Source organism: Chrysemys picta, chromosome 5, assembly GCF_011386835.1.
Source record: "Chrysemys picta bellii isolate R12L10 chromosome 5, ASM1138683v2, whole genome shotgun sequence".
NCBI classification, from domain to species: Eukaryota; Metazoa; Chordata; order Testudines; family Emydidae; genus Chrysemys; species Chrysemys picta.
The window spans coordinates 137,288,887-137,305,451 of NC_088795.1; the positions used below are offsets into that span (position 1 = coordinate 137,288,887).

The window sequence follows — 16,565 nt, forward strand, 5'->3', positions numbered from 1 at the left end:
TCATTTTCATAAATAACTTTTTTACTTCCTTAATTCATTGCAGTTTTATCTTGATTTTAAGGCAGGGATACCCAACGTTTGGTTGGGGCCAAATTTTGTAGTTAGCCACGGCTGAGTTTTTACTAGTCCTCCTTTAAATCTCTAATGTCACAGTCCTGGAATTAGTTTGACTTTTTGATTTACCTGGATAGCTTTTTGTTTAATCTAGGCATGCAGTGCCACTAGGTGACATGCTGGGATGTAGTCACTGTATCTGAAATAGCTGGTGATAGGAATTTGTGACTTTCTTAAGAAGTGAGCAAAAGGAAACAGGATTTCTAGACTGCCATGTTGAATGGTGGCATCAGAAGCTATGGCAAATATGGATACCAAAATCTCCCTCACGGGTCATTCAGATTATCTGTATTACTTTGGCAAAAATTCTATACAGTTGATTGCTGCGTAGTATTAAAGCTGGGAAGAGGCATTTTTCCCCGTGTGCCACCCTCTCCTTTAAATAAAAACAGTCCAAAACTTGTTTTGATATCTAGGAAACACATAGTCTCCTGATATATGAACAACAACTGTGTCCCAATCTATGGTCAAACAGAGGAAATGATTGTGATAGAAACAAATCAAGAGACAGTCTTAGTTCGTTAGGGGAGTCTCCTTCATCCTCAGTTTTATATTTCCTGCATGGAAAAATGCCTTTGGGAAGATAGACTTGTATTCAGAGCTAGAGTCTGCTGCTTTAGGAAATTATGGTGTGGGTACTGTATGATTTTCTTCCTAGTTCTTAAAGACACGCACATGCATAAGTTTCCAAAGGCTACACCATTCATTTCCTTTAATTTTTCGGAAGAAGTTCCTTGAATATCTGTCAGAACCCTGAAGTTACTTTGTTTCTTCACGTATTTGCCTGTCTTGGGAAGTCTGCATGGCATTTTATTCAGAGCCTCTCAGCATTGCTCCTTAATTGGGGGGGAAAAAAAAAGTTTTGGTGTTTAGTTGGGTGAAATGTTTCTCTCAGGCTTATGATGTTTCCTTCGTTATACTCCAAGCCCTGCCATTCCAGGGAGTGAGGGACCAGGGCTTGGGCTCTCAAGCGTGGCTATGAAGAACACTATAGTTAGGCCACCAGGCGGACATTCTTTTAAAAAATATATCCCAGTGAGTTTCTATGCTTTCTTGCCTTAAATCTCTAGAATATTCAGAAAGAGTGCTTTCGGATACCATAACAAATCAATAACTTTACTGGTGATTTGATGTCACCAAAATGTGACAGATAATTTTAATGCTTTTTGTATTTCACTCTCTTGGTTTGTCTTTGAAGTTTAATGAATGAGTGTTGGAGGAGAATGCTTATGGTCTAATTAAAAGAATCTGACATCACAGTACCTCTTGGCAGCTAACTTACCCACTGAGTGGCACTTTTTTTTTTTCTTTGAGGAGTAACTCAGACTGCCTCTTAAACAGTAAAAGACAGAGAGAGGCTGTAGTTATGGAATATGCAGTGCTAATGGTTTTGAGTTAAGGGAGAGTTTGTTTCCTAGCTAAATCTATTGACCTGTTTTCAGTGCTGATACATTATAAGTCTTTTGTCACATACAAGTTTTTTTTCTCTTCTTAGCGACAAATACATGGAATATTTTACAAACAAGTGGAGCCTTGGTGCAGGGAGGGTATGGTCACAGCAGTGTTTACGATCCAAACACCAAATCAATCTATATCCATGGAGGTTACAAAGCGTTCAGTGCCAACAAGTATAGACTAGCAGATGACTTATACAAATATGAAGTTGATACACGGATGTGGTAAGTATTTTTTCACCTTCTGACCTCATCTGCATGTAATGTATTAGGGTACTGGCTGTTCGCAGAATGATGAAGTATTATCTGGTTAATTAAACTGACGGTAGAATACTACTGTTTTCTGTGAGTTGGGTTTCAGGTTGTGAGCTCACTCCTTTCTGCCCAACTAACGTTAGAAGTTTCGCTCCCTTCTCAGGACTGGTGGTACTTCCCATAAGATCTCCTAAACTGCCTTCTGGCAGCCCATTTTTTCTTAGCACTTCCCTCCCCTTTAAGGGGAATGGCGCTTCAAAAGCCCACCCATGCTTTTGGCTGGTTGCTCAACAGGCTTTTGCATTCCGGCCTCCGTCCAGGAACAGAGCAGTGTTCAGGAACTCCTTCCATGCAGGAAGCACCACAGCGCTCAGCTCTGTATTCCAAATCAGAGCAGGTCATTGGGCTGCATTGTTGAGTGCTTTGTTGTAGAAATGTGACTTACAGGTAGGGAAAATCTTTCCCTCCACATGAACTACAATCACAATGTTGATGTCCAGCAGCATCCCAGCTACAACAACTTTGCTGGTTCTGGTGGCATGAACCCACATAGCCAGCAAACTGATACTCAGTCAGCTATGCATTCCGCCCAAAACCTTTTAAGGCCTTACTCTCTCAAATCAACGGGGAAATCACAGAAGAGAGTGCTCTGTTTAGCTCTCAGTACTGTTAATCGTGTTGATTTGATGCAAGGTCAGTGGCTAATATAATTAATGCTGTCCATGATTTAATCATGGATGAGGCATCCAGTTTTACATGTATTAATCTGCAGGGCTATATTACTAGTTCAGAAGTTTTAGTCAAGGCTTAGGTTGAGGGAGGGACAGTATCCAATTTAAATGATGACCCATTTGGGTTGGTTTAGGGTTTTGTAACCACAAGACAATCATGAAATTCTCCCAGGTAGTTTCTGGCTCAATGGCTGTTGCTGGCCGTATGCTAAATACTGATTTTTGGTGAAGTCTGGAGGTGGCAGATGGATGTATTACATCCTCGTTCAGGACAAGATGTTTCAGTGGAAAGCCACTGAATGAAGATGGCCCAAGAATCGGGGGGGGGGGGAGGGGGGAGAGGGAGGGAGGGAGGGTAGTTGAGAAGAGGAAATCAAATTATAGGAGGCAAGGAGCAGACTGGAAAGAAAAGGCCATTGCATATTATATTAGAAAAATAATTAAGTGGATTACCACCACAAATCTCTCTCCAAAGTGGGTTTGGAAATTACTTTGTCTTGTCAGGTGGTGGTTAGTTTCTTAAAAAAAAAATGTGTTTTTTGTTTTTGTTTTTTGTTTTTTTGTTTTTTCATTTCTGAAGGACAATTCTTAAAGATAGTAGATTTTTCCGCTATTTGCACACTGCTGTGATAATGAGTGGAACCATGCTGGTGTTTGGAGGAAATACACACAATGACACATCAATGAGCCATGGTGCTAAGTGCTTTTCTTCAGATTTTATGGCATATGATATTGGTAAGTTCCCAAGCAAAAACTTTTCCATGGAGATGAAAAGAGAAAACTGTCTTTAAAAAGACTAATTTACATGCGGTGTATATGATACCGTATTCTATTGTACGAATGCTGCAGGAGAATGCATAAAGAGGAAGGACTGACAGCTTGGTTTACTACACTTTTCAAAACAATTGAACTGGATACTAGCAGTGCAGCGACTTTGTAGGCAAGTACAGCAGCAGTTATATAGTCAATAGGAGCTCACATACAACCTGGAATATTAAAACCCCATTTTTGAGTAGGAGATATGTGGTTTGGAGTAAGTTTTTTGTTTACTCATTTTGGAAAGTGTTTGGGGATGTTTAGCTTCGGTAAACAACACACACTAGTACAAGGGATGTAGTTTTAACATCTCATCCAGGGAACTAATCGGACATCTCATAGGCTCTCTGTATTTGTGATGGAACAGAAACGTAGTATGTCGTGACAAATACAAACACTGGGTGCTGCTGGAGCTTGCCATGTAGTCAGCATTCTCTAGTTAGCTGAGCTTAGGTCTAGGAGCAGGGTCTCCTGAATATAAAGCAGCACAACAAGATAAATCTTGATTGATTGATTAATGTGTACACTCCATAAATCCAAATGTCTCTGCAAGTGCTATTGAGTAACCAAGCCAAATGACTGGGTTTTATTTCAAAGGATTAGATGTTGGTGACTTTGTGTAGCCAGAAGAGGGCAGCATTTATTTGCAAATGCCTAGTCCAGAAACTATGTTAAATAAAAATAAGAGGTGAAATTATTTAAAAAGAGAAAATACATGCGTATCCAGAGAATTGAAATTTGAGGAGAAAGCACCATACAGAATTCAAATCGCTGTATCTTAGGGTATATCTACACTGCAATTAAACACCTGCACCTGGCCTGTGCCAACTGGCTTGGGCAAAGGTGGTATTTAATTGAGGTGTACATATTCAGGCTGGAGCCTGGACTCTAGGACCCTACAGAGTGGGAAGGTCGCAGAGCTTGGGCTACAGCCCAAGCCCGAACATCTGCATTGCAGTTAATCAGCCCTTTATACCGAGCCCCATGAGCCGGAGTCAGCTGACACAGGCCAGCTGTGGGTTTTTAATTGCAGTGTAGACATCCCCTTAGGTATTAAATACAGCAAAATATAGATCTCACCTACTGAAATTCCCTGAAGTAAAGAATCCCTTCCTGATTCCTGGCAATAAGGTTAATATTCTGAATTTTGATTTCTTGATTTAAGCAAGTTTTTAAACTATTTATCATTTTAAAAGGTCAACATAAAAATCATTTACAGTAAGGTCATGAATACAATTACTCTCCCTTCCAAAAGAGGAAAAAATAAATCTCTAATGTTTGCTCTATCAAACTCAGTTATGATACCAATTACTGAGTAAAGCTGTATATTTTGACAGCACATAAATTCTGTTTGGATAATCAATACATTGTAAATCTAAGGTTGGAAGGAGAGAATTCTTAGTAATTTCTAAACCATTAGTTTCTTCCAATATTTGATCTTCTGTTAGATTGAGAAAGGAGCTTAGAAAGCAAAACATTCCAAGTCTCTTAATAATCTAGAAAAATATATTTGTTGGCCCCTCATAACTCACAACTTGCTGGATATAAAATTGCAAATTATGCTTCAATTTTGCTGAAGTCTTCCGTTACAAACTTGAACCATGTGTGCTAGTCTTATGAATGATTTCAGGAAAGGTTACATCCTGTAACAATTTAGTAGATAACTTAAAAAAAAAATCAATTTCAAAATAACCATTTGCTAGAGCATTAAATGCAGCTAGTAGAGTCCTATCTATTTCTCTTCTCACCACGCCTTCTTGTCTAGGTATTGCACAGGAAGAAGGTAAATCAATGACTTTCTCTCTGTGGAAGGGTAGTTCCAGATCAAATCTCTTACCCCACAGTTCCTCAAATAACTTCCCTAAAGAAATAATAGGATTATTTCTCACTGCACCCTCTTGTAAGTCGATTTGCACACCTGTTGGAGGATGTGGATTTATTTCCCAGTTGCTTCAACCTGTGATGCAACATAGCATTACCTCAAATTAAAGACTTTGTCAACAGTCCGGAGCTCTTTAGATTTTCTTCCCTAATAACATACTGACTTTTCCCTATTAATTGCATAGAGATTTCTAGTTTCTCAATCTTATGAAACATGTTGACTAATTGTAGATCAATTAACAAACTTCAATGTCTTCCTCTTCTGATGCTGAAGAAGCCAAACTATGAGAGAGGCTCTACCTACACTGGCAGGGATAAAAAGTGTGCAGTCTTTTGGACATTAGCCTCCACAGCATTCCCTTTTACTTGGCCCAACATATAGCACTTCAATTTAGCCAACTTTTTCTGCTTTTGTTCCTTTGGCTGATTAGTGGATTCTGTGTTTCTTGTGTGATTTCTTCATAGTGCCTAAAGAAAGAAATTGCATGAGAAACCAAAGTAAATAAGCAGCACTCAGAAATGTAGTTTATTATCCAATAAGTTCTTGGAGTGTATTGGAGGCATTTTTTTATTTCAGAAGATGGAGACAGCTACTAGGGGAGACGCTGTTCTAGATTGGATTTTGACAAATAGGGAGGAACCGGTAGAGAATTTGAAAATGGAAGGCAGCTTGGGTGAAAGTGATCATGAAATGATAGAGTTCATGATTCTAAGGAATGGTAGGAGGGAGAACAGCAAAATAAAGACAATGGATTTCAAGAAGGCAGACGTTAGCAAACCCAGGGAGTTGGTAGGTAAGATCCCATCAGAAGCAAGTCTAAGGGGAAAAACAATAGAAGACAGTTGGCAGTTTTTGAAAGAGACATTATTAAGGGCACAAGCGGAAACTATCCCATTGCGTAGGAAAGATATGAAGTATTGCAAGAGACCACCCTGGCTTAACCAGGAGATCTTCAATGATCTAAAAATCAAGAGAGTCCTACAAAACGTGGAAACTAGGTCAAATTACAAAGGATGAACATAAAAAAATAACACAAGTATGTAGGAACAAAATTAGAAAGACCAAGGCACAAAATGAGATAAAACTAGCTAGAGACCTAAAGAGTAACAAGAAAAGGTTCTAGAAATGCATTAGAAGCAAGAGGAAGACCAAGGACAGTGTAGGCCCCTTATCCAACGAGGGAAAAAAAAATAACAACAGAAAATGTGGAAATGGCAAAGGTGCTTAATGTCTTCTTTGTTTCGGTTTTCACCAAGAAGGTTGGTGGTGATTAGATGTCTAACGTAGTGAATGCCAGTGAAAATGAGGTAGGATCAGAAGAGGCTAAAATAGGGAAAGAACAAGTTAAAAATTATTTGGACAAATTAGATGTCTTCAAGTCACCAGGGCCTGACGAAATGCATCCTAGAATACTCAAGGAGCTGACTGAGGAGATATCTGAGCCATTAGCGATTTATCTTTGAGAAGTCATGGAAGATGGTAGAGGGCAAATATAGTGCCCATCTATAAAAAGGGAAACAAGGACAACCCAGGGAATTACAGACCAGTCAGCTTAACGTCTGAACCCAGAAAGATAATGGAGCAAATAATTAAGCAATCAATTTGCAAACACCTAGTAATAGTTAGCATGTTTTTGTCAAAAACAAATCGTGTCAAACCAACCTGATAGCTTTCTTTGACAGGGTAACAAGCCTTGTGGATGAGGGAAAGTGGTAGATGCGGTATGTCTTGACTTTAGTAAGGCTTTTGATAGTGTCCAGCATGACCTCATAAATAAAGTAGGGAAATGCAACCTAGATGAAGCTACTATAAGGTGGGTGCAAAACTGGTGGGAAAACCATTCCCAAAGAGTAGTTATCAGTGGTTCAGAGTCATGCTGGAAGGGCATAACGAGTGGAGTCCCACAGGGATCAGTTCTGTTCAATATCCTCATCAATGATTTAGATAATTGCATAGAGAGTACACTTATAAAGTTTGCCGACGATACCAATCTGGGAGGGATTGCAAGTGCTCTGGAAGATAGGATTAAAATTCAAAATGATCTGGACAAACTGCAGAGATGGTCTTAAGTAAATAGGATGTAATTCAATAAGGACAAATGCAAAGTACTCCACTTAGGAAGGAACAATCAGTTGCATACATACAAAATGGGAAATGACTGCCTAGGAAGGAGTACTGTGGAAAGGGATCTGGAGGTCATAGTGGACCACAAGCTAAATATGAGTCAACAGTGTAACGCTGTTGCAAAAAAAGTGAACGTCATTCTGGGATGTATTAGCAGGAGTGTTGTAAGCAAGACACGAGAAGTAATTCTTCCGCTCTACTCCATGCTGATTAGGCCTCAACTGGAGTATTGTTTCCAGTTCTGGGTGCCACATTTCAGGAAAAATGTGGACAAATTGAAGAAAGTCCAGAGAAGAGCAGCAAAAATGATTAAAGATCTAGAAAACATGACCTATGAGGGAAGATTGAAAAAAATGGGTTTGTTTAGGCTGGAAAAGAGAAGACTGAGAGGGGACATGCTAAGAGTTTTTTCAGGTTCATATAATGTTGTTACAAGGAGGAGGGAGAAGAATTGTTCTTATCCTCTGAGGAAAGGACAAAAAGCAATGGGCTTAAATTGCAGCAAGGGAGGTTTAGGTTGGACATTAGAAAAATTTACTAACTCTCAGTGTGGTTAAGCACTGGAATAAATTGCCTAGGGAGGTGGTGGAATCTCCATCATTGGGGATTTTTAAGAGCAGGTTGGACAAACACCTGTCAGGGATGGTCTAGATACTTAGTCCTCCCTTGAGTGCAGGGGACTAGACTACATTAACTTTTCGAGGTCCCTTCCAGTTCTATGATTCTATGTTATGCTAATATAAATGATGGAATAATCACACAATAGTTTTTTAAAAAAGTATGAATCAACACTATTATGCAAGGCTACCCTCAAATCACATAATTGCAAAATAATAATGATATGTGTATATATATCTTAAAGCCCTTGCTCCACATTATGTCAGTTCAGGGCAAAATTGAGCATGTTCACATATAAATAGGTAAAAATCGTGTCCAAAGTCCTTGAAGGTTATTCCACTGAGTCCCCTCAAAGTGAGGCCAGCAGGAGCAGCTAGCTCTCCAGCAGTACAACTTACTCCCCTTCTGCATGGATGGGTGCGTAGGTTGAGGAAGAACCATTGCATACCATCTCCTCCTCTTTGGGGGCCCCATGGGAAAGTAGGGATAAGAGCAGTTCCTTAACTCTCTGAAGGACAGGAAATGCTATTGTGCCCAGTCCTTATGCTGGCTGCATGAGGGCGTAGGGCTCATTGCACTCCTGCCCTCCAGAGACCCGGGTAAGGGCCAGGCTGTACCTGGCCCTAACATGGTTTCAAATGGATACAGCGTTCACTTTGTCTTGAAATGTTGTATAGTGGGTGGTGCCTTGTGCTTTTAAACAGCTACCCCACTCCACTGTAGAGGTGGTTGCATTGTGGTGAGGGGTGAAATGGTTTCTGTCTAGCTATTGAAGTACTGTACTTTGGGATCTTTCAGGAAGAAATGTGCTATGTAAATGTCGGTTATTAATTATGCTAGAGGAACTTTTCTGAAGTGAGCTTTCCTTAATCCTAGCTTGTGATCATTGGTCAGTACTTCCTCGACCTGATCTCCATCATGACGTCAACAGATTTGGACATTCTGCTGTGCTGAGTGACAGGTCAGAAGACAAAAAAAATCTTACTTTAAATCTGCATACTGTGTACTTAAATGAGCCCATATACAGACATATATGTATGTGTTTATAAGGTCACTGAGAACTTCAACTGGAAACCAAATTGAAGTTCTGTGACCTTACTTCCTCTCATAGCTTCAGTTCGCATCTCTGTGCTGAAGATTTCCAACCTATAACCTCTTGACTAGGGCTACCATACGTCCAGTTTTCCCCGGACATGTCTGGCTTTTCGCTCTTTAAATAGCCATCCGGCGGGGGGGGGGATTTCTAAAAATCTAAAGATGTCCAGGATTTCCCCCCGGTCGGCTATTTATCGATCGAAAAGCAGCTGACAGGGCGGCCGAGCACCGCTCGCATTGGGGCCTCGGCAGCCAAAGCCCCTTCCCGGCTCCCCCCCCCAATCCCCTGCAGCCTTAGCATGTCGCCTGGCAGTGCTTGGGGGTGGGGCTGTGCGCCTGTGAGGGAACGCGGCGGCGGGGCTGGCAGCGGTGGCCAGAGCCCCTCCCCCGCTTCCCCCCTCCTCCACAGCCTTAGCACGCTGCTCGGCAGCGCTCGGGCGGGGCGCTCCTTGGGGCGCGGAGCCAGACACCTGCTCTAAGCTGAGTGGCACGGTAAGGGGGCTGGGGAGTTGGAGAAGGGAGGCAGTCAGGGGACAGGGAGTGGGGCGGGGGTTGGATGGGTTGGGAGTTCGGGGGGGCTGTCAGAGGGGCAGGGAGCAGTTGGATAGGGCATGGGAGTCCTGGGGGTCGGTCTGGGGGCGGGGCTGTGAATATGGGGTGGGGGTGTGGATAAGGGTCGGGGCAGTCAGGGAACAGGTAGGGTAGTCCTAGGGGGGCAGTTAGGGTGGGGGCTTCTCAGGAGGGGACAGTCAGGGGACAAGAAGAAGGGAGGCTTAGATAGGGGGTAGGGTCCTAGGGGGCAGTTAGTGGCAGGGGTCTCAGAAGGGGGCAGTCAGGGGACAAGGAGCGGGGGGGGGGGGTTGGGGGTTCTGAGGGGGTCAGAGGGTGGGAAGTGGGAGGGAGTGGGCGGGGGCGGGATTAGAGCGGGGCTCTTCCCCCTCTCTCCCAATGTCCTCTTTTTTGATTGTGGAAATATGGTAACCCTACTCTTGACTCCATCCAGTTTCTTATTTTTAGCTGCCCTGACTCATTCTCTTCTCCGACTAGACCAGCCACTGTTGCCATCTCATCTCTAGAACTCAATCAGTCCAAAATTGAATTTTTCATCTTCCCTCCAAATACTTCTTCTCTTCCCTTCTCTATCTCCATTGTCATCTCTGCTTTTATTAGCTTTAATAGCTCAAAAAATCTATTCTTTCTTCACTGCTCCTACTCCTAAGACCTCTGTCCACATCTTGGTTACCTTTTCTTGCTTGCTTGTAGCCTTCCTCCTATCTGGCCTCTTCTCTCTTTGCCACCCGCAAAACGTATGCTGTTTAGGCACAAATACAGCTGGGGGTCCATGCCATTTTGCTGGCTACATTTGCTATAATAATATCCATGTTTTAAGGAGTGTGTGATTTGCTAAGTCTCTGGTTTTGGATCCAGGGCTATCTCTCTCTGAGGATGCCTCTCTTAAACACATGAAAGGGGGGAGATTATTTAAATCACAAATGGGAGGTAGGCCTGTAATTCCTAGTAACTTTCAAGGGAGTTGAGCTTCCAGCTGCCCTTCGTGCCTTTGAAAATCTCACACAAAATAGATAGCAGTTTGACTGTATACTAAATACCTTCAATGCAATGACTTTTGTGAATTGCATTTAAGGGCATACTTAAGTTTTTTCCTTAATTGGGACCAAAAATATCTATAAGATGAAAGGAATGAACTTTTGCCAACCAAATTTCTGCCTGTATAGTGTCTGAAAAACAAACATTTCCTACCTCGTTATGGGGACAAAAATATCTCTTTTACAAATCTCCTTACTGATTGTAAAAAAAAACCCAGAGGAATTACCTCTATACTTTCCTGCGATTTGTTCTATAGACAGGCCAGATTTCAATGGCTTCTACCCTTAAAGAAAAGGGTGAATTATCCCACTGTTTTTGAAATTCATGAGGTGGAGTATCTCAGTTTCCCTTCTTGTACAGCAGACCAGGTTTGTAATGGCTTCTCTGCTGTGCTAAGCTTTACGTTTATTCACAGATAATAGCTAAGGTTATTACTATGAGATCTTTGAACATGAGATTTATTTTCAATTATCATTTTTAACATGCTGAAAATCCCCCCCCCCCCAAATTACACACATTACACATTGTTACAAGTTTACTCACTAGCATTTATGTCAAGGTATAACATTATGACAGTCTGATTACTTAGAGCCACTTCAGCGCTCCCTGTTTCTGACATTGCTTCTTTTGTACACTGCACCCCTGCTCTTGCTTTAGAGGTAAACTGTCTTTTAATTTTTTGTCCCGGTTGTGGCTGCCCCTGCCATGGCCACGTTCTTTGCTCCTCATTTAAAAAGATATTAAACTTTATAACCACATGGAAGTACCCAAAGGGTTAAATGCTAAATACCAAAGCCTCATCATACTAGCTGGCCATGTCTGGAAAAAGGGTCTGTCAATGTTGCAACTTTGGATGTGAGATTCAAATGGAGTTTTAGTGGCATTATTTTTTTTATTTAAAAACAAAACAAACCCAATTTATCTTAAACCTACAAACAGAATTTTACAAACTATGAGCGTTGGTTTAGGTCCTTAAAACCATACATAATTACACAAAAATATTTACCCACACACATTCTTTTTTTGCCTAATATCCCTATACCCAGATTACATTCCCATTTTGTATAATTGAAGGCAGTCAAGTTCCAATACCCCTCCCGCCCACACACACACCATACTGATTTTGATTACAAACTATTCCTGTGGGAAAAAGGCCCATATCCCCTCAGAATAGTTGTAAAAACTTCTGGGGATAACACACAGTGGTAGCAGTAGCCACTCTACCTGACCAATTGTATGATTTGTTTAACTACCACGTTTCTCAGTGTGACTGTACCGCATTGCACATATATTTATATTTACATAACTGAATTTTATTATTAAACCAAGAATTCCCTTTTTATAACACAACTGTTACTTTTTAACATTTTTCACAACTCCCAAGTGCTTACTTCCCTACGAAGTCTGTAGTATTCATTTTTGCAAAAGCTACTTGTAACTCTTCACTTATTTTAAATCACTTACTTCTGCATTCAGTTCTTTAAGGGGCAATACAGCTGCCTTTCCCTGTGCTTTTTGTTTTTGTTTTTGTTTACACCTCAACTGAATTGCAGAAGTGCTATTCTCTGTTGCAGTTAATTGTTTCTGAGCAACTTCAGGGGTTAAGCAGCCCATTAATTGGGGATTAGTCCTGCTTTGAGCAGGGGGTTGGACTAGATGACCTCCTCAGGTGCCTTCCAACCCTGATATTCTATGATTCTATGAAAACCTTTTTTTTCCTTTTCTTCACTCCGACCAAGTCACAGCTCCTGTCTCTTAAGGTGGTCTATTCACTTTGCTTCTGTCTCCAAACCCTGTTGTGCCAAGTCGTCTCTAACCGCCCCTAACTTTAATTTACAATCCTCCAGTTGCCTTTACTGGAGTAGCACCAAACGTAGAAAAAATACTGGCACTCTCCCATAATGGTGCCTTTACTCTAAACCTCTTACAAGTGGATTTAAGTGCCTCCTTTCCTCCACCCTCTCTGCTGGTTGTTGTCACGCAGACAGAGAGCACAAGACCAGAAATCCGAAGTGCAGGCACTGCAATGTTTATTGGGCTTAATTCCGAGCAAACATATTCATAGCTCTACACCAGAGGTGGACAAACTATGGCCCGCGGGACCATCCTGCCTGGCCCTTGAGCTCCTGGCCGTGGAGGCTAGCCCCCGGCCCCTTCCCTGTTGTCGCCCCTCCTCTGCAGCCTCAGCTCACTGTGCCACTGGCGCAATGCTCTGGGTGGTGCGGCCGCGAGCTCCTGCCGGGGGAGCATGGCTGGCTCCGGCCGGTAAGGTGGGGGTTGGATAGGCGTGGGAGTCCTGGGGGGGGCCTGTCAGGGGGCCGGGGTGTAGATAGGGGTCGGGGCAGTAGGGATAGGGAGCAGGGGGGATTGGATAGGGGTGAGTTTCCGGGGGACTGGTTGGGGGTGGGGGTCCCGGGAGGGGGCGGTCAGGGGACAAGGAGCAGGGGGAGTTGGATTGGTCGGGTGGTTCTGAGGGGAGCAGTATGGGGCGGGAAGTGGGAGGGGGCAGGGGCCAGGCTGTTTGGGGAGGCACAGCCTTCCCTACCTAGCGCTCCATACAGTTTGACAACCCCGATGTGGCCCTCAGGCCAAAAAGTTTGCCCACCCCTGCTCTACACGCTCGCAGAGTCTGTTCCCCAATATTCCATTCCCAACTCTGATGCCTCGGGAGCCAAAAAATCTTACCTCATTATAGGTGAAACCACGTTATATCGAACTTGCTTTGATCCGCTGGAGTGCGCAGCTCCGCCCCCCTCCGGAGTGCTGCTTTTCTGCGTTATATCCAAATTCATGTTATATCAGGTCGCGTTATATCGGGGTAGAGGTGTACCTTTTTCTTAGCCCACCACCACAACCATATCACAGCTGTCTGCTTCTTGCTGGCATTAGGCTTGTACAGCTGTACATACGTCTCAAACATGTTTTCTAATGTATCAATTATCACGTCAGGTTCTACTGTATCCTCCATCCAAGGGCAGGTCGCAAATGCAATCTCAATAACCCCTTGGGGAATCTCCCCACACACTCTCATTCAGTTATACGTAATGTTGCATGTTCCCAAAACTCCACGCAGTATCTCCCCATGCGTACTTTTAATCCCACAAATAAGGAGTCGCCTGTGAGACCCCGTCTCACAATCTGGCACTTCTTATATCTCTTCCCTCCCCTCGCAATTCTTCACCAAATGTTAGGCTCTGATAGAGGCCTCCCTACGGGATGGGGGGGAGCAGGCAGATACCGGACACAGTATTCACAGATGCATCTGATGAAGTGGGCTGTAGCCCACGAAAGCTTATGCTCAAATAAATTTGTTAGTCTGTAAGGTGCCACAAGTACTCCTGTTCCTTTTGCAGATACAGACTAACACGGCTGCTACTCTGAAACCAGTGTTGGTATATAATACTCTAAATGTTATTGATTACAATATAAACCCCACTCACTCCACATTCACACTCCTTTCATACTACGCCAGAGTCTGATCCGAAGGAAATCCCGATGGCCAGTCGAAATTCAGGCCGATCACAAGGCATGGGGAGCCACACGTTACACGCTTTTTCTTTTTCAGGGCTCTGGGTCGGTGTCTGCTCCGACTTCAGCTATAGCAAACAACCTTTTTTATAGACCCGTCTGTCGCGTCATTAGCTCTTTGTCTGTTTACTTAGGCTTTCCCCATAATTCCAGGAGAGCAGTTCCGGGCAGGCTGCCATAATCCAGGACATTCCATTTCCACTTATGGACATGACAAAGTTTATTTTGCATGACAATTCTTGACTGCTCATAACCTTAAGTCCTTGCTTCAGCTGCCAGCACACAACTCACATGCACATACAGCATTTATACTAGGCCCGTATGGCCTATAGTGTATTACAACATATACATCACAACAGTCCCAGACTGAGGAGTGATCTGATGCAATTTATGGCTTAAAAGTCATGGGTTGAGATTCACTGAACTAGTGAAAAGCTGAGATACCATTCTGTTTAATGTGTTCCCTAACAACATCTATTGATCTAGTTGGATTTACTAGAAAAGGGCACCTATCCATATACTTTAGGTGCCCTGCACAGTTAACAAAAGCTATATATGGTCTACAAATATATCAACATAACATTTACTTCAATTTTCTTATTTATGTTTAGCACTGTGTATATATTTGGAGGGTTCAACAGTCTCCTCCTGAGCGATATCCTGAGGTATACACCAGAAAGCTGTGAAGCTTATGACAATGAGACGTCTTGCTTGAGAGCAGGTCCTGGAGTCAGGTGTGTGTGGAACACCACTTTTTCTCTGTGTGTCCCATGGGAAAGAGCAACAGTAGAGCAACAACAAAAAGTTTTCGAAGAATGTCCTTCTAAACCAGGTATGTATGCATTACACTTCCATAACATAGACACATAGCAATGAGTATATTTGTGTTAAGATGCATTACCACCAAAACAAGATACTCCAGTGCACATGCTTCTCCATCTGAGGAGAGTATAAAAGAACAAACATCACATGACCGATGTATAGTCACGTATCCTAATGTGCTACTGGAAGGTACTCAGATACAATGGTGATGAGTGTGGTATAAAAGCGTATATAGAATAGACTTCTACTTTTTTCTTTCCATACTGTTTCAAATCTTCTCTGTTCCTCCTCACATTTTTGTACATTACATTGTTCACTAAATAGCCAAAATCAGGGACTATGGGCCAAGATTCTATATGATATGAACTTCAGATATAATTATGAACAAGTCAACTGCACCCACTCTATTGGGTATGCCAAATCTTTTCACTACTGCCATTATAAACTTCAGGTTATTTCATGAAAATATTCAGCATTCCAAGAGTTAGCAAAAAGATAAATGAGTAAAAATCCAGGAGTTGGCTCTCTGTGGTCCCAAAAATAATGTGAATGTGTTCAGTATTTGTTTCTTCTAGCAGAAAACATCAACAGTGTGTGCATTAGCAAGCTATTGCTACATACCTTGTGAAGAAGGTGCACCTGTAGACTTCTAATAAACAGCCTCATGTGTATTACTGTGAGAGCATGACTTTAATTTTGTTTTAATAAAAACTGGACAGTTTACAAATTAAATGCTACAGTAAAGTGATAGAAATAGCTTGAGGGCCACAGATTGCTGCTGAAATGATTGCTTGGCAGTTTGGGGTGTGGACAGTTAAAACGCCTCAATTTTTCTCCTTTAAACTTCTACCCAACTCAGACTGTTGCTATTATCTTTGCTCCTTTATTAAATTTCCCAATAGGAGCCAGGCTTGGACCATTGTTCCATAGAAAATGACTGAGATTTGTCATTCTGAGAGCCACCAACTCTGTTGACAAGCACCATTGGGAAAGATTGGACAGGCCATGCTGCACTCCTTTGTGCTCATCAAGAGAGGAGGTGTCATCAGATGATTGTTGCTATCACTTTTTCAACTAGAGTGGGGAGAGGGGGCTCATAGAGTTACCAATCTTTGAGCAATTTCTTTGAACTACATTTAATTCTGGTCTCCGTTTATTAAATTTTCTAACAGCTATCAAGTCTGTAGTAGTTTATGCCAGTGCTCTGCTAGCTCCCAGAGTTGATTTTTTTCTGAAACATGCTTCTGTAGTAGATTGCATCCTTTAATTGTGTGAAAACAATTGATGTAAAAGGACAGTAATTTGGGATCTTTAATGTGTAAACAAAATACTGCATAAGCAGAGAAGATAAATGAGGAAAAAGATGAACTGGAAGATTTAAACATCACATGAAACTCCCAATTGAGAGCCAGGATTTCAGAAAAATGTGCCTGCATTTGCACACCTAAATTGCCCTGTTGTATATGCAAATGACAAATGGACATCTATCTATTGGACTTGCATGGGCAATCTCAACAT

At 42.2% G+C, this 16,565-nt stretch overlaps 1 protein-coding gene across 3 annotated transcripts in view; it reads left to right on the forward strand.

The window, feature by feature from the left end:
- Positions 1-16,565, forward strand: part of ATRN (attractin) — a 256,101-nt gene that overhangs the window by 91,729 nt on the left and 147,807 nt on the right. For all 3 annotated transcript variants that reach the window (XM_008169620.4, XM_065598367.1, XM_065598368.1), the window contains exons 9-12: positions 1,610-1,793; positions 3,135-3,289; positions 8,871-8,955; positions 14,837-15,057. In XM_008169620.4, coding sequence (XP_008167842.3) covers positions 1,610-1,793; positions 3,135-3,289; positions 8,871-8,955; positions 14,837-15,057 — 645 coding nt within the window. The remainder of the gene's footprint in view (positions 1-1,609; positions 1,794-3,134; positions 3,290-8,870; positions 8,956-14,836; positions 15,058-16,565) is intronic.